This window comes from Panthera pardus, unplaced genomic scaffold (assembly GCF_024362965.1).
Source record: "Panthera pardus isolate Hobbes unplaced genomic scaffold, ASM2436296v1 HiC_scaffold_13, whole genome shotgun sequence".
Classification (NCBI taxonomy): Eukaryota; Metazoa; Chordata; class Mammalia; order Carnivora; family Felidae; genus Panthera; species Panthera pardus.
This window is the reverse complement of record NW_026526688.1, coordinates 184,729,814-184,749,959: the sequence shown is the minus strand read 5'-3', so window position 1 is coordinate 184,749,959 and position 20,146 is coordinate 184,729,814. Positions and strand designations below refer to the sequence as shown.

Here is a 20,146-nt window from a genome sequence, read left to right as displayed (position 1 = left end):
CAGTTCAGTGGTTAAAAGTGTGGGTTCTGGGTTGGGGTGGCCAGATTTGGCCAATAAAAATACAGGATGCTGTTAAATTTGAATTTCAGGAAAACAAAGGGTAAGTTTTTTTAGCATATGTTCCAAGCAATATTTGAAACATTCTTCTTTTTTAATTTTTTTTTAACTTTTATTTATTTTTGAGATAGAGAGAGACAGAGCATGAACAGGGGAGGAGCAGAGAGAGAGGGAGACACAGAATCTGAAACAGACTCCAGGCTCTGAGCTGTCAGCACAGAGCCCGGTGCGGGGTTTGAACTCACAGACCGTGAGATCATGACCTGAGCTGAAGTCGGACGCTTAACCGACCGAGCCACCCAGGCGCCCCAATATTTGAAACATTCTTATACTTAAAAAAATGCTTGTTGTTTATCTGAAATTCTAATTTAACTGGGCAGCCTGCATTTGGAACCCCATTCTGAAGGCAAACTTCATTGTGTTCCTATCCCAAGTCTTATTTGCTGTGTAAAGTTGAGCAAGTGCCCTACCCGCTCTCGACCATAGTTTCCTGACTTTGCCGGACTTTAGCTGTGCATCCCAGAGAAGCCCTCAGCCTCTCTGTGCCTCCATTTTTCCATCTGTGAAATGGGGAGATGAATGTGCCTGCCTCATAGAAGAATAACGAGAGGAGGGAGTTAAGCCATGACACTGCCCAGCATGCAACAGATGCTGGCCATCACGCCATCAGTATTATTTCAGTGAAAACGAATTGAGAACTCTTTTAGGGTAGGCGACACGCTGGGTGTTGGGGAAATAGTGGTGACCCACACAGACCCAGTCTCTAAATTGAAGCCTTTCTCCTGCCATGGCCTCCACAACTTTAACGGTTATAGAAATTTCCTATCTTGGGGTGCCTGGGTGGCTCAGTCGGTTAAGCCGCTGACTTCGGCTCACGTCGTGATCTCGCACTCCGTGAGTTCGAGCCCTACATCGGGCTCTGTGCTGACAGCTTGGAGCCTGAAGCCTGCTTTGGATTCTGTGTCTCCTTCTCTCTCTGCCCCTCTGCCTCTCATGCTCTCTCTGTCTCAAAAATAAATAAACATTCAAAAAAAATCTAAAAAATAATTTCCTATCTTTAATTTCCTAATAGCCACCAAGCGTTGGTTTGAATTCACTTATGATTCCCTTGCAAATGTCCACTTTTCCGTTCCCCTGGGCCATCATGACTATAAATCATTGTCTTGTGATTCCATGCTTAGAAAGAGCCAGGGCTAGACCCTGCTCATTGGAGGGTTTTACTGGGTTATTTATTGTGACAGAAAATGCAAATGGGTTGGCAGTAAACATAAGGGGAAAAAAGCCACCTCAGCAGTACAGGCAGAACGTAAATGCAGATGGAAACGGTGGGGAGACAGTGGCATTTTTAGTAAGTAGAGCAGATACTCCACTTTGCTGAAGATATGAAATGCCAGAAAATTCTCCTGACTGCCTACGTTACTGAAAGACACTTCAAGTTGACCTGCTTCTTCTTTCGGGACCCCAGAATGACATTACATTTCGCTGTATTTGGTGCAAAACAGGCTGATGGCAAAAAGGCCGATGGAGTGGCAAATCACACCCTAGAAGGGGATCGTAGGGGAGAATAGAGCTTTGCTGAACTCCATCAACTTCCAGCACCCGCAGTCAGGATCCTCTCTTGGGGCTGACAAGTTTCCCTTCTCTACTGGTCTATCTCCTACCAGAAAGATCTTCTCCAAGTGGCTGAAAATACATTCCCCTGGTCTCTATGGACGACTTACAAAGAGAGTAAGAAAACAGGGGAGCCCTTGTCACCCAGCTCTGCTCATGAATACAGACACATCGCCACGTCCCGAGCTGTCGATGTTAGCAGGGAGAAGACTTCTTTCCTACTCCGGATGTTTCCTGCCACGGAGAGGGAGCCCCAGGAACACAGTCATTCTGGCACCAACTCGCACGTTTCCTTCTCTCCGCCTGAGACCAGGCGGGATGTCCTAATGGGACTGGTGAGCCAGGAGACACCAGCGTGCTGAAGTGACCCTCATCCTCTCCCTCCTGCTCAGCCTGCAAAGAGCAAACGTGTCCCTTGCTCCTCCATTCCATGCACCTGTGGCCAGGGATGTGTGTCTGTTTCAGGGTTCAGTGTTAGCAAATCCACCTGCCTGCACAGAACGAGCCCCAGTCTCCGATGTAAACCTCATCGACAGTAAAGGCGCTATTCTGGCATTTTATGATTTTTCAATGGGGACAGTTTCCAGACAGAGAAGAGGTCTATTCGAGCTGATGTAACAGAATACCAGAGACTGGGTGGCTTAACAATATTTATTGCTCATGGTTCTGGAGGCTGGGAGTCCAAGATCAAGGTGCTGGCAGGTTCGGTGTCTGGTGGGACCCTCGTCCTAGCTCGCAGGTGGCCAACCTTCTCCTACATCCTCACATGGCTGAGAACCAAGAATGAGGCCCTATGTCTCCCCCTCTTTTACAGGGGCTCCTAATCTCATTCATGAGGGCTTCGGCCTCATAACCTAATCACCTCCCAAAGGCTCCACCTCCAGATACCCTCACGCTGGGGATTAGGCTGCAACATAGGAATTCTGGGAGAAACAAACATTCAGCCCACAGCAGCTAGGGACAGAGTCATGTCCGGTCCTGGGAGTTCACAAAGCTATCTCTGAGGTATCGTGAATGGTCTTCAGTCATCAACATCCTCCTCTAGGTCGGCCACGACCCACAAAACACAGGCCAAAGCCTCACTGTCACTAAGAAAACTTCCTGGGAGTGGTTAAGGAGGTGAAGGCAATTACATTCTTCTTCCGTATTCCATTCCTAGTCAAGACTCTGCTCAGATGCCTTCCACCTAGAAGGCCGTAGAAATGGCACCTGCCCCTTAAACAGTGTGTGAAGGGGGAGAAAGGGTGTTGTGTGTGTGTGGTAGGGGGGTACGGTGGGGATGTGTGTGGGGAGGTGTGGGGGGGAAGAGAGTGCACTGGGGTACGGTGTAGTGTGGGGTATGTGTTTATAGCAAGGGGTGCATTGGGGGGTGCGTTGTGTGGGGGGTACGGGGGGAGTGTGTGGTGTGTGTATACGTGTATGTGTAGCTTGTGCTTATGATGTGAGTCATGGGGGGCGGTGGTATACATGTATGTTGGTTCCTAAACTTTCTCAGATCAAGGGTTCATCAGCAATCGCGTTGCTACAAGCCATTAAAAATGGGGTACGGGTCATCAACCACCCAACAAATGATTCCCAAACTAAGCAGCTTAAAGCAACAAACACTCGTGATCTCAGCCTCTACGGGTCGGGAATCCATGAGGGCCTTCGCGGCACAGGGTTTCTCATGAAGATGTAGTCAGGACGGTGGCCGGGTCTGTAGTCATCTGAAGGCCTGACTGGGGTTGACGTATCTACCTCCACGGTGGTTCGCTCACGTGGTGCTGGCTGTTGGCAAGGGGCCTCAGGTCCTTCCGTGTGGGCCTCTTAACAGGCTTCTTGAACGTCCTCACAACATGATGCTGGCCTCCCACGGGGAGCTAAGAGAGAGCGAGAAGGAAGCTTCACTGCCTTCTAAGACCTATTCTTGGAAGTTACACACTGACACTTCTGCCACATTCTATTCCTTGGAAATAAGTCCGTAAGTATGGTGTGCATTCACGGGAGGGAAGTCAGTCTCCACCTCCCAAAGGGGGGTGCACCAAAGAATTTGTGAACCTGGGTAACACGGTGCAGAAAAAGAGAAGCAAAGGCAGAAGAATCTTAAAATCTATTGGATGCACTATGGCCGGAATAAAATATATTAATGTTTGAGCATTTAGACCTTTTTTCCCTCCACCCTCTTCCCGGGAAAACCCATGTGGAGAGATGGGACGGAGGCCAGGCAGCGGATGGAGTGGTGGCATATGGGAGGGGTTTTGGAAGACTGGAGAATCAGGGGGGGCCGCCATGGAATGTGAGCTGCTAGAAAACATCTCCACTGGGGGGAGACGGGCCTGAAGCAGCAGCATGGGGAGGGTGATGACCAGGCTTTCCTCTTCGTTCAGGGAAACGAGGAGAGACCAGAACTACTTGTAATTACTCCCTGGTTTGGGGGTTGCTTCATTAAATTCTACATTGCGGTGAGACTGGACCACCTGGGTCTTCTTACTTTCTCAAGCTACATTCACATTCCCCAAGCATTTCCACCGCTACTGTAAAAGGGTGAGGAAGCACGATGTTTAAAGCTGCTTAAGTGCTTCTGCATCTTTCTTAAGACGTTTGTATTCTCGGGACCTAGCACAGCACTGTTCACATAGTGTCACGACTCCAATTTTCTCCTGAGGCCCCAACCTTCCTTTCACATGCCCTTCAGCACACAGCACCCTTGAAAGCAAACAGGGAGATGACAGAACTAACTGGGTTGGCGACACAAACTGGGATCTGTCACCCCTACCATTGGCGATGCCAATCGGGGCTCTGGGTCACTTCTGGGGATGACGCATGGGCTGGGGTGGGGCATGGAGAACTGGGCCGGCTTCTTGCAAGATGAAAGAACTTGGCTGTATTTTTTCTCTTGGTTTCTAGTAGACATCTGGGGACATACGCAGGAGAATGCTCTCCAGGGCTCACCTATAGATTTCCGAAAGTGCTGGGAATTTCGGGGTAGCACTTAAATTACTGTACGCCTCTTCCTGTGTTGCCTTGGCTTGTCGTCTGGCTGGAGGCAGAAGCTGAGATTTAGCAAGAGGCCGCCTGGAGCAGAGGCCAAGAGGTGGGGCTCACCTAAGGCCCTTAGTCTCAGCTCTGCTACCCAATTTGCTGGAAAAAGTCATTTGTGCCAATTAGGCCCTGGTTAGTAAGGGGTTGTCCTGTCTGGGAGGCAGGTAGAGAAGCCAATTGTAAGAACAGGTGATCAATGAAAGTGACACATTGCTCACGCCCTCCAATTCTTCTTAGACAGTTAGTCCTCAATTAGCTCTCTGAGAAATAGAGAAAGTGAGTGTACTTGCCTTGCTAATGACCACATGGTCAGGACTGAGCAATTTACACAGCATTTTAGTTCCAAGATTAAATGCACTGAAATATTGGGATTAATGAGCTTCTGACTTGCAGGTTTGGAAAAATTCAGTTCTTTTCTGTACTTCTCCACAAACACAAAACAATGATTCAGTGGTCAAGCAATAGTGAAAAGGCCATTCTCCTCTCTATCCTGGTCAGGGGTTCTTGCTCCAGCCTGAAGCAGCCCTTCCTCCTATGAATTTATTATCTGTATTCACAGTACATATTTCACTGGAATGCACTGGGCCTAGGTCAATGGCTTTTTATGGTTAGATATCTATCAGGTAGATATCTGATCACCTGGGTATCCATTTTCTTTGGTTGGTGCTTGTGATGGACACACTCTAAGGTGACCCCCAACCCCGTGAGTCCTTTACAATCTCCTTCCTTTGAGGAGTGACTGCAGGACCTATGAACTGCTTCCAACTAATAGAATAGGGCAAAGGTGATGGGATCTCACACCTATTGCTCCTGATGACCTTACAGAAGCTCACAGTTATGTCATGAGAGGATCTATGGGGAAGACCACTGGCATGGAGCTGTGTGTGACTCCCTAGGAGTTGAAAGAGGTCCCCAAGTCGAGAGCCTGAAAAAATATGGGGTCCAGAGACCCGAATGAGCCTGAAAGGAGATGCTTCCCCGGTTGAGCCTCCAGATGAGAACACAGTCTGGCTGACACCTTGAGGGCAGCCTCCTGAGACCTGAGCAGGGGATCGAGTTCAGCTGTGCCAGGACTCCTGACCCATGGGGACTGTAAGCTAATGACCATGTTCTGTTTTAAGCCACTATATTTGTGGTCATTTGTTGCATAGCAATAGAAAATTAATGCAACCCACATGCCATACCAGTAGTTAAATAATTGGTAATCACTACTAACTGTTTCTTTCATTGCGCAATTAGCCACACACTGCTTTGTGATGCAGAAACACTAGCCCCGGTGTTGTCACTATAGCTTCCCATGATGATCACTTTTCCTCTTAACTAGCTTTAAGTTCCCTAAGGGCAAGAACTCTGCCCTTGTACTTTCTAAAAAGCCCCACAGTGTATCAAAGTAATTGACCCACAATAAGTACACAGTCATATGTGATTTGAGGTTTTGACCCTTCATTTGTCCAATGAAACCAAATGGGACTAAAGACATAGACACATGGGGCAAACTTTCACTGCTCACTTGCTGTGTACTGGGTTAGAGCCCAGACATGCAGAGAACAAGACAAAAGTCTTGCCCTCAATTTGTTCATGGTTCCACCCAATCAATGGGATCCCATCTTGTCACCATGCAGAATCAGAGGATGCCCAAAGATCCCCAGAGTTCTTTGTCAATCCGTCAAGATTATGATCATGCAGATCAGGTAGAGGTGTAGCTGTGAAGTCCTTCAGTGACTTTTTAGTGACTTTTTAGTTTGCAAGTAGAAGCAAAAGTCCCCCTGCAGTACCCATCTTCCATTTAAACGGGGAGTTAGCCACAAAGATAAATGGGCATACTCCACCCTTCCACAATAGCCCATCATGCCCTCAAATCTGTGACTCAAGTGGGCATATCCATATTCAAGCAGACCAGAGATCAAAGCCATATTAGGCATGAGCTACTTTTTATTCATAGACTTACAGAATATATCGACTTAGGAGGCATGTTGTTTGTTAACTGTATTTACGAAAAAGAGTTAAATATATATTTAGCCTTAAAATGCATCCATTGTAGCCTGCATACTGCAAAATATGCTTTCATATACATATAAACTATTCTTATTTTACCTAAGTTATGCATCTAAGATACATAAAAATGGTACCGAATGGCATATTGGCTTATTTTATCACAGTTCTTATACATTCCTGATAGTCAAAGGGATTGATTGGGAATGCATAGTCTCCTACCGGAAAAAAAAAGGTAGATTCTGAAACAAGTAATGGAATAATGTAAGGATAAGAGTGCCTCGCTAGGTTTAGATCTCAGTAGCTTTACAATTCAATTCTTATTTCGATTAGCATTACAACTGGCTCTCTTCATTAAAAATTGGCTGTTAATTTGCCTGGTAGTCCCACCCTCTACTTGCCTGGCTGAGGCAAAGAAAATCGTGATGACCTTTTTCCTTCCATCTTATTTCTACTTTCCCCAAAGAGTTTCCTCCACAGCCATCTGCCCTGCTTTTCTGCCCATTCCCTTTGGATTGTCCCAAGTCCGGACCACCTTACTCACTGCGTCAACAATTAGACTTCTGCACTCCACTCCAGGGCTCTCTCTTTAACAGAATCTTTGGCCAGTGCCTAATGAAAGAACTCTCTTCCAAAACTACGAGTGAGAGGCTGATACCTCTGTAGAAGAATCAGGAAGCCTGCTAAAGGCATATGCAAATAGACTCCCCTCCTGCAGACCTTCATCTCTCTTTCATTCTACCCCCGGTCAGAGAAATTTCCATCGTGAGTGTTCCTGGCAACCAAACCTCCAGCATCCCACGCTGATTTCTTTCCTAAAAATACACAGCCTCTCACTCCACGGGGAAGAAAAATGCAACACCGGCATTTCCAGCATGCTCCCCGAAGGCTGATTATGACCCGGAGCAATTCATCATCACTCGTGCCTTTGAGTTTTTAGTTTTTCCCTCATAGAATTCTTCTTGTGTATCTTGTGGACATTGTGACAAGAACCAAATGCGTCTCGATCTCAACATCCCCACCGGAGCTGTGGAGGGAGGGGAAGAGAGGGTAGAGAAGCAGCCGTGCCAGCTAGAAACCCTCTTTAGAAGGGACAATTATCGGAAACTTCTGGAAGACTTTCAAGAGTGGGGCCTTGCATGTAATAGCAGTTCCGTAGCGTTGAATTGTTAAATGGACCAGTTGATTAAATGGTGTCTATTCAGCATTATTCTCCTTCTGGCTATGCATATTTTGCTATATTTTTAAAATGTTATCTCAAGGTGCTGCTATATTCTGAATCACGATAAAAAGTCTTTATTTGGAAGGCATTGACAGACTATCACAAAGAAAACACAAAGCCTGCTGTTGAGGGGGAAATCTCCGCCTCGGCCACTCACTACTGGATAACCTTGAGCAGGCAACGGACTTCGATTTTTGCACCTACTTCCTTCCCTCTGAAATGAGCATCCTGCCCGCCAATGAGCTGAAGAACTATTTATTAAACAAATGAGCTGGACACAGATGTACATTGAAAACATATAAAGCTTTGCTGAAATGCAGGGCGGTCTTATTATCCGCTGCCCGAGGACACAGAGCCATTCGCACCTAAGGCTTGTTTTTAGTCTTCATGAGAGATCTGTTCCTGATCCCAGGCTTTAAGGCTGTGTGGCGTGGCCACTTGGCCACCTGGAGGGACTCAGCCTAGCCACAGAGACTGTAAAGAAGAAACAAGCTGACAAGATGGGAACCAATGGGGGATGGGAAGGCATGGACAAGAACAGCCCCGCCTAGAACGATCTTCACAGGGGACGGTCCCACGTATCTCTCTGCTTTGGGTTTCTGGTGTTGTTGGTTTGTTTTTCTCGTCTTACGTTATTACTGGGGGGAAAAAAAAGCTTCTTGCAGAAATTGTTTAAAACTCAAGGGATGCCTGGGAGGGAGCAGTGGGATTAATGAAGCAAAGCTTCCACCGACTTGCGCCAAGAACATCTATGCTCCTTCAGCAAGTCGGCCAGAACAAATAGCTACTCCCTCAGCACGGAGACTCTTGTAGGCTGCAGACTCTGATCTGGTCTCATTTTGTCAGAAGGAAAAGAAAAGAGAAGCTGGTTGTGGCTGCGGGGATTGCCCACCCTCTCGCCTTCACCCAGCCCCCACTTCCCTCAACCTGCCTTCCACCCGCCAGCGTCTCACCTGGACTCAGCAAGAGCCCCTCTCCCCGGCCCTTTGGCTGGGAAGCTGGTGCCCTGCTCGGGAGAGGCAGCCCTGGGAAGAGGTGTCCCGACTGCCTTCTCCACAAGCGGCGGCAATCGGGAGCATCATCTCGACCTGGCACAAACGCGGGGACTGTCTGAATGTCCCCTACGTTGTTTGCCAAGTGCCTGTGTTTCCGCCCGGGCTTGTCGGAAGGTTCCATGTGCCAGAAAGAATTGTTTGCCCCTCCTCACCGCCGGAGAAATGCCAGAGCTGCCCCACTTTCGGCCTCCGATGTGGGGATCGGGGCATCTGTAGTCAATTCGAGTAAACCAGGAAGGCAAAAGAACGCATGCGGAAGAGTGACTTCGCACTTAAAAAGAAATGAAAACAAACCACTTTTCTCCTGTGGGGTTGGTGCTTAGTAGGAAAGTTTCAAGCAGCAATCTACCGTGTGCGGCTGACCTCCTTCGTTAAAACCCCCGGTGTCCTAGGCTGAAAGCCCTCAGCCTGCAGTCCCAGAATGGACCCAGGAGTGCTGTTGCAACACCGATGCTATTTATTGCCTTCATCTGCATTGCTTAAACACCAGAAACAACAACGCATTCGCATTTGTGGCAAAACATCTACCTACTCGTGACTTGGCAAACGATCGTGAAAAAATAACACTGCAGTACAGTATGATTGTGCTGATTTCAGGGCGACAAGAGACGTGGTCGAGTTGCTCTTTCAGAGCCACTCCCCAAATCCACTTCACATCCTCTGAAGAGAACCAAGCTAACCGGGCAGCGCATGCTCTGGGAACCTTCCACAAAACCAGAGCCCATGGGCTTCCCAGTAATCCACACCAGAGAAGCCCATTTTGACATAGGTGCTCTGGCCCCCTGGGTGCAGACCTGGTGTGTGGGGCTCCGTGTGTCTGGCTGCAAAGCCGGTCCCTGCTGATCGGCCTGAGACCCTCAGCCTACTGGGGATGAGCCCCTGCCAGTACATGGCCCCATGTCAACGTCTGAGCCCCAGGGGGCTTTCCTGTGCTACGCTCCCGGGACAGGAAGGGGCATTAGCGTCATGAGCACCCTGGGTGCTGCCATCTGGTGCCTCAGCCCCTCTGGGAGGGCTGTACTTGCAGCAGCAACATTAGCAAATCAACAAAGCGGGACATCGTATGAGTAGGGAGGTAGGCAGGTGGGCAGCTGGTAGGTTGGTACTCAATGACTTCTAAGAGTAAGTTGCCCAGAGGGCAAAGCCATGCACAGATCAAAGGGCCACCTCTAGGTTTTCAAAGTCCATCGAGACTTGCGAAAAGTCCTCTTTTGATTCCATAAAATCTTGCTTCAGAAATTCTACCAAATGCTCATCAGGCGGAAATACCTGTTCTATTGCTTTGAAGGATGGGATGAAAAGCACCATTCAGTCTTTGGCCTGTCTGCTGGTTACCCACAAACTCAAAAGAATGGGTTCAGGGAAGCAGCTGGGTCAGGGAGAGCATCTAACAAGCGGTATTGCTCTGGCCGCCCCGGGGGCTGGCTTTGAACCACAAGGAAGAGGGGAAATGCTTTTGTCTCACTCATGGGCCTACAGCCCGCGCTGGGCCTAGATACGCATCAGCAGAGTATTCTCTTTGTGGTAAAGGAAGCAACGTCCAACATTATTTTGTTAACACACCCATGATGTGCGTCTACGTGAGCCAATGAAATAGCCAACGTTCTGCTATTAAGGGGGATTCAGGAAACTGAAATGGCTCAAAATAGCATTGCTGAGTGTTACCAGATTTTTAAAGGAATCATCAGCAAATCTTTTCAGCTGACTTTGGCTTTAAGAGTTCTTACCAAAAGGTTTGCTAAAATGGAATGAGAAGGGCCCATAGTTTGGTCTTTGTTTGTTTATTTCATTATAAGAGCTATCCCATCTTATCCAACTTTCTCCTTCCTCATTTAAAAAAAAAAAAAAAAAAGCACATTACTGTCCTAGATGGTTAAGAGCTAATGCTGTACTCTTTTCTCAGTGACAACAGGCTTTAAGATGTCTTTTTAAATGGGAGAACGGACACGTCATGCAATTAGCCAATAAATGCAATCCCTGATTAAAATGTGAGTTCTAAAATTTTGAAAACTTCTAACTATTCCCCCAGTGCGGTTTTAACTTCAGAGCTCTGAACTTGGCTTCTTTTTGTATTTGCTTCTTGGTCGCTCTCCTGTGAGAGCCAGGGCTACATGTCTTTTAAATTTACCAATCACACCTTCACAAACTTAAGTCAACGACTATATGTTCAAAAATCTTTGTTTTCCCTTTGAAACTGGATGCAAAAAAGAAATCTCTCCTGTCGGTGGAGACAGCCGTGAAGGAACGAGGCGCTTGCACATAAATCTCCTTAAATTTTGTGAATAGCTGCTTTTCCTTATCCCACTGGTATATCTGGGAGAACGTATAGTCACTCCCCAGGGCCAGGTAGTGGTTATCTTTAAAAGAAAAGGGCTGCAGGGTCATGGCCCCCCGGGATGGAAGAGCCTGGATCTCCACGAACCGCTTACTATTCCACTTCATGACCCTGGAGTCCCCGATGAAGCGGGTGAGGGAAAGGTAGAGGGCATTCTGCATTCTAAAGCTTTTCACGGCCAGTACGTCCTCCATGTTGGGGATATCACTGTGGGGGACAAACTTCTTAGAGCTTTTATTCCACTGGAGGATGATGGGGACCTGGGAGCGGCTGGACAGAATCAGATGCGATTTCCCGTCTATGTCCACAAACTCCGCATCCGTGTCCCTGAACCACTCGTGCAGAGACTGGTAGGAGTAGAATCCTTTGCTGTTCCATTTATACACTGTGGACAGCCCAGCTTTCGAGCTGTCTGCGATGACGAAGAACGTCTCGTCCTCGATCTGAAACAACTCGATGTCGTTGGGCTTGGAAATGCGGGAGACTTCGATGTCTTGGAATTTGACAAACTTGGTCCAGCTCTCGTCGTATTTGTAAATGTGGGAGCCGCCGAAGAGCTGGGCCACCACCACGAAAACCTGGTCGTCAATGAGGATGGCCTTGCAGCCCACAATGGACTGACCTGTGCCCCGAGAGAAACGAGAGGGGATTAGGGCACCGCGGTTAAAAACGCTCCTCCACAGCGAAAATGGGACCCTTGTGAACTGTAAAATGGGCAGAGATGTAAAGAAATGGAAGGAATGGAAAACCGGACAGCCGATGTGGAGAACGGTGTGGCGGTTTCTCAAAAAACTGAACACAGAATTACCATGTGACCCAGCAATTTCACTTCCGGGTCCAGAGCGAGGTCTCTAAGAGATCTGCACAACCGTGTTCATAGCCACGTTATTCACAACAGCCAAAAGCCAGAAGCAACCCAAGCGTCCACTGATGGATGAATGGATAACCAAATTGTAGTACATACACACAATAGAACATTGTTCCACCTTAAAAAGGAAGGAAATTCTGACACACGACACATGACAATATGGATGAACGTTGAGGGCATTATCCTAAGTGAAATAAAGACAGTCACAAAAAGATAAATAACCTATGATTCTACTTATATGAGATCCCTAAAGTAGTCAGACTCATAGAGACAGAAAATAGGACGGTGGTGGCCAGGGGCTGAGAAAGAGGGGAGAGAGGGGAGTTAGTGTTTAATGGACACAGAGTTTTAGTTTTTTCAAGATGGCAAGAGTTCCAGAGATTGTCTAACCAGCATGGTGAACGGCACTTAATGCTACTGAACGGTACACGTAAAAGTGGTTAAGACGATAAGTTTTATGTTAATGCATATTTTCCCACAGTTAAAAAATTTTTTTAATTTTTTTTAACGTTTATTTATTTTTGAGACAGAGAGAGACAGAGCATGCACAGGGGAGGGTCAGAGAGAGAGGGAGACACAGAATCTGAAACAGGCTCCAGGCTCTGAGCTGGCAGCACAGAGCCTGACGCGGGGCTCGAACTCACGACTGCAAAATCATGACCTGAGCCGAAGTCAGACGCTTAACCGACTAGCCACCCAGGCGCTTCCAGTTAAAAAAATTTTTTAAACTTAAAAAAATACATATGTGTCTCCATAGAAATAAGTAAGTGCTGATCACCTGGTGTCTTTCGAGGCAGGAGTACAATTCAGGAAAACCACAAACACCAAATGAACTGTCTTCGTGCTATTCAAAAACGTATTCCCCAACTCCACAAAGCAGGATGAAACAAATGGGGAGTTGGGGAGGGAGGATAAAAAGGTAGGAGTCAGGTCTCAGAGACACGAGGAAAGGACTGTCACGAGGGCTCTTTGAAGACACTTGGCCTCTTCTGATTTCTAGAGCCAAAGGAAGCTGAATGCTGGCGGAACAGGGTTAAACCCTGCGGCTCTAAGCAGGTGGCCCAGGATGTGAAATGCAGCACGTGTAAGCTTTCTGACCTTGTGACCGTTGACTCTCTGTGCTCAGGCTCCTCGTCTGTAAAATGAGGATGCTATTACCCCTGACCCGATGGGGTTAGTAAAGACTAAATGAGAAATTCATGGTTGGTGTTGTTAGAACAGAGCACCCATAAACAGGAAGTGGTCAATGATTAGTAGCTATCGTTACTGGATTGTTGAATCAATGGTCTCGATAATCCAAAGATGTAACCCCTTTAAAGTCGCCCATAGCAGGCACTGCAAAAACACCTGTAGAATGATCACTGACCTGTAGAATGATCTAGCTCAGGCAGCACAAAGCCAGAACTTTGCTGCAAAAGGGGACCTCTCCTGTCCGGACCACCTCCTACCACCTTCTCCCCCCCCACCCCAGACCCCTGAGCCTTCTCCCAAGCTCCTCCCTCCAGCCAGCAAGCAATAGGACCACTCACACCCATCTAGGTCATCTGATTAAAAGTCATTTCTTTCCCCTAATTTTCTAGGCAATCTGGGCCAAAGTGAATTTGGTCTGTAAATTACAAGGATAGTTATCCAATTTCTGTCCTTAGTATCAACCTTGGGGGCAGACGGTGGGTGGGTTTTTGAGTGATATTTACTTTTCCTGGTCCCTTTCCTTCGTTTCAAACTAATTATTCCTTTTTCCCCCTGAGTATAAGAGTTTTCAATGTTCATCAAAGCAAATCTTGAAAATAACAGGTAACCATTAAAAAGTGTGTACTATTGAGCAGGCACTATACTAAACATTTTACATGTATTTATTCATCTCATGCTTACAACAACCTTAAGAGATCAGTATTATCATCATCATCATCCCCATTTTATAAGGGGAAAAGTGAGGCACAGAGAACTTAAGTAACTTATACCAGGCCACACAGCGAGTATGTGACAGAGCCGGGGACCTAAATCCAGGTGGTCTGGCTCGAGTCTACACTCAACTACCAACATACCAAAAAGCACAAAGAGGAAAACCAACATCACTCGTACCGCAAATGCTGAAATAACACTTCGTATCTTGATAAATTTCTTTAATCGTTAATCTATGCACACACCCAAATTCAAAATTTAAAAATAAATTTCGGCTCCGGGGCACCTGGGTGGCTGAGTCGGTTGAGCAACTGACTCTTGATTTCAGCTCAGGTCATGACCTCACAGTTGATGGGTTTGAGTCCCGCGTCAGGCTCTGCACTTGCAGGGCAGAACCTGCTTGGATTCTCTCTCTCTCCCTCTCTCTCTGCCCCTCCCCAACTCGCACTCCCTCTCTCTCTCACTCAAAATACGTAAATAAACTTAAAAACATAAATGTGGGTTCAAACATTTTTTTTAATTAAAACTAAAGATAAATTTGGGCTTATAGGATACGTGGGCTTTTTATAGTCAACTTTTTTTTCACTCGACCGCTATGATGTAAACGTTTTCCCCTGTTATTGCACCTTCTAGAACTTGAAGCTTTAATATTATATGGTATTCCATCGCATGGGTGTATCCTATTTTTAACAAATCGCCTATTGTTGGACATTGCAGTTATTTCTAGTTTTTCATTCTTGTACGTAACATGCTTCCTTGTAGTCTTTTTTGAAAACCATCTGGCGGTATTCTTAAACGCAGGCATTGCCGTGCTAAATGTTGGGCACACTTTTAAGGCTTCTGGATTTAAACTACTGAACTGCTCTTCGGAAGCCGCCTGACTCCACCCTGACAACACCAACAGAGTGCATACTCCTGCTCCCCTTCCTGAGTGGCCTTCCTATGGAGGTCCCTGCGACCCAGAAGTGTCCCACAGGCCTGCCAGTCTGTCTCAGCTGAGGGGCGCTGTGAGAGAGACAGAAAGAATTCCTTTCTTGGAGATGTTCCGGAACACCTCTGTCCAGGCGAACACTTTTAGCCTATAGTACTGTGAGTAGAGGCAGAAATCACCGTGCGTGTGTGTGTGTATGTGTGTGTGTGTGTGTGTTAGCGTAGGGGAGAGAGTACAGCCTAGAAATCAAAAGGCGAACAAAATAAACCAAAGACAGGAGAGCTGAGAAGAGACGTAGAGAGAAAAAGGAGACGTAAAGTGTGAAATCTTGGGGTGAGCGTCACAGTGGGTTTCCTTCTCCTCCCAGCAGCAGCAGATCCATGGCTGGAGCCGTCCCTCCCGCGCATGCTCATCACGGCTGGAAAGGGGGACGCAGGTGCCCCTCCCAGTCCTCAGGGCCCCCGTCTGGCTAGGCATGGATTGAGGAGACCGTGCCCAGCCCTCGCAGACTCTGGGATCACTCCGTGATCAAACAAGATGACAAATGACACGCATGGCCCGTGAGGAGAAAACGGGCCCGTGTTTCCCTTGGTCTTGTTCAAGGCAAGCGGCTGCAGGGTGGTGGGGAGGAAGCATTCCAGAGGCCACAGCAAGTATATCTGTGATGTGCCCGGCGCATGAGCACTTAGGGCTCTCCTTCACGCCAGGCCGCGCTCAGGGAACCACACTCCTTCCTGCACCGAGGGATCCAGGCTGTTTCTGGAATCACCCTCTTCCCCTGCTCCCTCGGTCATTCTACGCTGGCCCCTCCTTTCCTATGCTGATGAAAGTTATGGAGAAGTTTTAGCTGAAGTGAAAGAATTAGGCTCTGGAAGGGGGGAGGAGGGCTGCCCCTTTTTTTATCCCCAGGTGACAAAACTAATATTCGCTGAGGACCTACTACGTGCCCGTCTCCCCGGGGCCCCAGTCAATTCTCATGGGTCCAATCCGACGATGATCCCATTTTACAGATGAAAGGGGCTCTTGGAATGAAACTAACTTTGCCAAGGTCACTAGCTGGAAAGATCTGGAGCCAGTTTCATCGAAAACCTGCCTGATGTTGGAGCTCACAAGTTTAACTACCTCACTGTTATAACCCGTTTCTCAGGCTTGGCTGTGAAGAGGATGTAGGTGGGCTTTGTGGGGCTGCCCACCGCTCAGAAGATTGAGAACGAGGGGTTGAGGAGTCCCCAGAAACCAAAAAGGCCCCACCTTGGCTCTCACCCTGGCCACACCCACTCCGACCTCACTGAATGCTTCCCACCCGCCGCTGCCCCAACCCACGCCCCGGCCCAGGCCATCAGCACCTGCTCAGATTCTGCAACAGCTTCTCAACCAGTCCCTCTGCTTCTACCTTCGTCCCCTGTCCCTGCCACAGGCTACTCACAGCCCAGCCCCCTGTGCCGGGCACCTGCCTCATCCTGGGCAGCCCTGCCGACCTCTGCACGAAGCTGTCCACTCAGATTAAAAACCCAAGTCCTTCCTCTAACCTGTTAGGTTCCTCTAGCCTCTCCTTGTCTGCGGCAGCTTTCCCTCTGGATCATTTTGTTCAGGCCAGAATGGCCCCCTGGATGACCCCAACAGGAAAGGTACCCTCCTGCCTCCGGACCTTTGCACTTGCTGTGGCCTCTGGAATGCTTCCTCCCCACACTGTCCACATGGACCGACCCCTCATGTCCCACCCATCTTCTCCACGAGGCTTTTACCAGTCTAAAACGTCAACCTTCCCATGGCCGGTTCTTCAAAACTTCCATCCCCACCTTCCTTTCCCTTCTCAGTGTGTTGCCATCTGCTGTGTTATCTGCATCATAATTATTTGTCTTTCTTTTTGTCTCTCGCTCCCATTACAGTACAAACCCGTTGGGGGTGGAGGTATTCATCTGGCCTGTTCACTGCTGTGGCCCCAGCACCTACATCATGCCTAGCTCAGAGTAAGCGCTCAAGAAATCATTGTGGACAAATGAATGAATGAATGAATGAACGGATAACTTGACGATTGTCAGGATGCAACCAGCTGCAGACTGTCAGAAGGGCAAGTGGAGGGCCGTGCCGTCCCTTCCTACCCAGGTCAACCTGAGAGAGGAAAGGGGTCAGACGCATCAGTGACAGGCCCTGAGCTCTGCCCCCAAAGTGATTCAACATGCCTGAGCCCTGCTCTCTTTGTCTGCAAAGGTGTGAGAAGGAAGCCGGCACTGAGAGCTGCTTGCTCTGTCCTGGCACTCTTTGTATCCGCACAAACATCCATATAAAGTACATGTGTTGCCCATTTTACAGATGAGGAAACTGAGCCTCAGAAGCCACAGCCACTTCTTAGTACCTGGTGGGGTCAGGAGTACAAGCCACGTGCATCTGTTTTCAAAACCTGAGCTCCTTATCATCTGTCCGCTGCCTCTCTATTGAAAGGGGCTTTCTCTATTGAAAGGGGCTTTCCAATGAGATACACCAGCGCCTGGCACCTCACGGGCCCGCGATCAGCCTTGGCAACAAGCCCTGGTGTGGAACCCCCTGCACAAAGCACGGGGGCCAGCTCTCATCCCTCACGTATCCTCCAAGTCTGCAAAAAGAGGGAAGCAGAAAGCATGTGGATAGCAGCCCCCACCCCTCCACCGCCTTTTTGCCTCGAACATGGACTCTGGGTTCCTCGGTTCACCTGCAGCGCTCTGTGCTGAGTGTGCACTTGAAGCCAGAGGGGCTGTTCTCGGGATTGTGAACTCAGCACTAGGAAGCCAGGTGGCCCAACAGCAGAGGCTCATCTGACGTGGCATCTTCTGAGCTTACGGAGGTGCTCGCGTGTCTCACAGACCTCTCAGTGCTGCAGAAATTAGGCTCATTAGCGTCTCTGTTCTTGGAGGGGGGAAACGGCATTCTCTCCGCCTCCCTACACCCCCTGCACCTGCTGCAAAACCGCGCTGCACCCGAGAGATTCCTAGGAGTCTCCTAATCTGGAATTTCTACCTGATACGCTTCTCTGGCTGCAGCAGCAAAACACTGCTCTAACTCCAAATCGGGAACCACTAAGGGCAAGCCTCTCACAGGGTAACAGGCCACCGTGGTGCTGTTTATAAAGTCAGTGTTATTATCAGATTGCACCTGATAAACAAGACGTCTCTAAAAGATGATTTTGACTTTACCCACTATTTACAAAGCAAGTAGCCCGTTTTTAGCAGCGCTAAGACAATGGGTTCCTGACAACGTTGAAAGAGGCATCAACTAGGTCTCAACCCAAAGGCATGAATTTAGACAGCCATTTATTCTTACTGTGTTTGTATTTGTGAGAAGGAAGCAGTGGCCACCAGGATCTGGCAAGTGTGGGCATGCGTGTGCATGCACGCATGTGCACGTGTACGCGTGAGAACGTGCGTGTTAGCATATTCGTTAACAATCAGCTTAACCAAAGTCGAAGGTATCACTGGGCTGCTGAAAAGCCATTGAAGTCTTAGGCTGCCACAAGTGATCAGGATTAAGGGATTGTCTGGTGACTTCTCACCACGACCGGAAAATGCCTCCCGCAACACGCGACCCATCACCTCTCCCTTTGGAAAGAATCAGCAACAATAAAGAAGACCACCACCCTAAGTTTCTCTTCTCACCAATAACTGACCAAGTCGAGAAAGAATCAGAGAGACGAGGGGGGGCTGGAATGTGTCCCCCGACTCTCACCAAGTCAGAGAGCCCAGCTTTTCCTTCCTGGGGAGGACAGAATGCTTCTTCGCCCACCAGCCACAACGAAACGAGGGCGATACACTGACCAAAGCCACAACATACCTGTGATATTGTCATAGCTCCGGAAGTTCATTTCGATATGGTCCCACTCCAGCACCATGCAGTTCTCCATGCTGGGCTGAGCGATGGCCACGTACACGTCGTTCTTGGAGTTGAATGTATCCACTGAAACCGACTGGTAGGGCAAAGTCTGATGAACGACAAAATCTGGGAATGGGTAGTTAAAAAAAAAAAAGTCTCTATGAGATCCCTTGTGGGAATTATCATCCACCATCACCCTTCTACCCTTTTCCATCATTGGACGTGAAGAGGACCAGGAAGGAGGGAGGACCGGAGAGAAGCAACACACACATCACAGCGTGCTTCATTCTGGGAGATTCCAGAAGGCTTCTCTGCCTTGTACAGGATGATGAATGCACAGCTTCTACATTCTCTTCTCTGAGACAAATAGCTCACCGTTTGGCTACAGGATCTCAAAGTTTTACACAAATTTCGGTGAGACCTGGCTTTCAAAACCACAAAAGACATCCCCCCCCCCCCCCCCCCATAGCAACATTCCAGAAATGACCATGCAAATTACTCCGGGAAGAGAGCTGCAGTGGTCACACCGGTTTGGGAAATGCTGTCTTTCTAAGCCTTCTTGGACCGGCCTGGTAGCAAAAAACCTGTTTCATTTTGTTTGTGTGGAGTTTTTCAAGCTTACCTGCCAAGGCGATTGTGTATAACCCTGTTATATTCCCACGCTCTGCCTTACTCCTGGGGGGAAACACCCCCACTCCAGGTTCAAAACCAAAAGTAAACTCCCCAGGGCCTCCTGGGTGGCTCAGTCCGTTAAGTGTCTGACTTCTGCTCAGTCATGATCTCATGGTTCATGAGTTCGAGCCCCGCAGTGGGTTGTGCTGACAGCTCAGAGCCTGGAGCCTGCTTCAGATTCTGTGTCTCCCTCTCTCTATGCCCCTCCCCTGCTCATGCTCTGTTGCTCTCTCTCAAAAATAAAACAAACATTAAAAAAAAATTTTTAAAGTAAACTGCCCGAAGGGCACACTGCAGTTTCGGAAACCACACCAAAGGCTCTGATACAGTGTCGGAAATTTACAAAGCCCACAGTGCAGGGAAGTTAACCAGTGTGTTCACCAGTTACTGGACTCGGTGCCATAAGAAGTGGCCGTGCCTGAGATCTGGACAGTGTTCTGCAGCTCAACGAGCAAGTATTACAGATCTGTTAGATTTTGAGGCCACACGGAACTGTCCTATTTGACCACGTGTTCTATTCTTACGTTTAGCGCTAACACTCCTCATCCCTTTTGCTCCCCTGAGCTACCACTGACTCATTGTGTTATCTTGGTAAGGATGTACACGTTTCCCAAGGAACGGGGTGAGTTTGCCCCAG

At 48.3% G+C, this 20,146-nt stretch overlaps 1 protein-coding gene across 1 annotated transcript in view; it reads right to left on the bottom strand.

Moving 5' to 3' along the window:
* Positions 1-6,603: 6,603 nt before the first annotated feature.
* The window catches only part of LGI2 (leucine rich repeat LGI family member 2), a 31,396-nt gene continuing 17,853 nt past the window's right edge, over positions 6,604-20,146 (bottom strand). Inside the window, exons 7-8 of the mRNA XM_019453585.2 lie at positions 18,799-18,963; positions 6,604-11,915 (exon numbers count right to left, since the gene is read on the bottom strand). Of these exons, the coding sequence (XP_019309130.2) occupies positions 11,098-11,915; positions 18,799-18,963 (983 nt within the window). The 3' untranslated portion in view covers positions 6,604-11,097. The remainder of the gene's footprint in view (positions 11,916-18,798; positions 18,964-20,146) is intronic.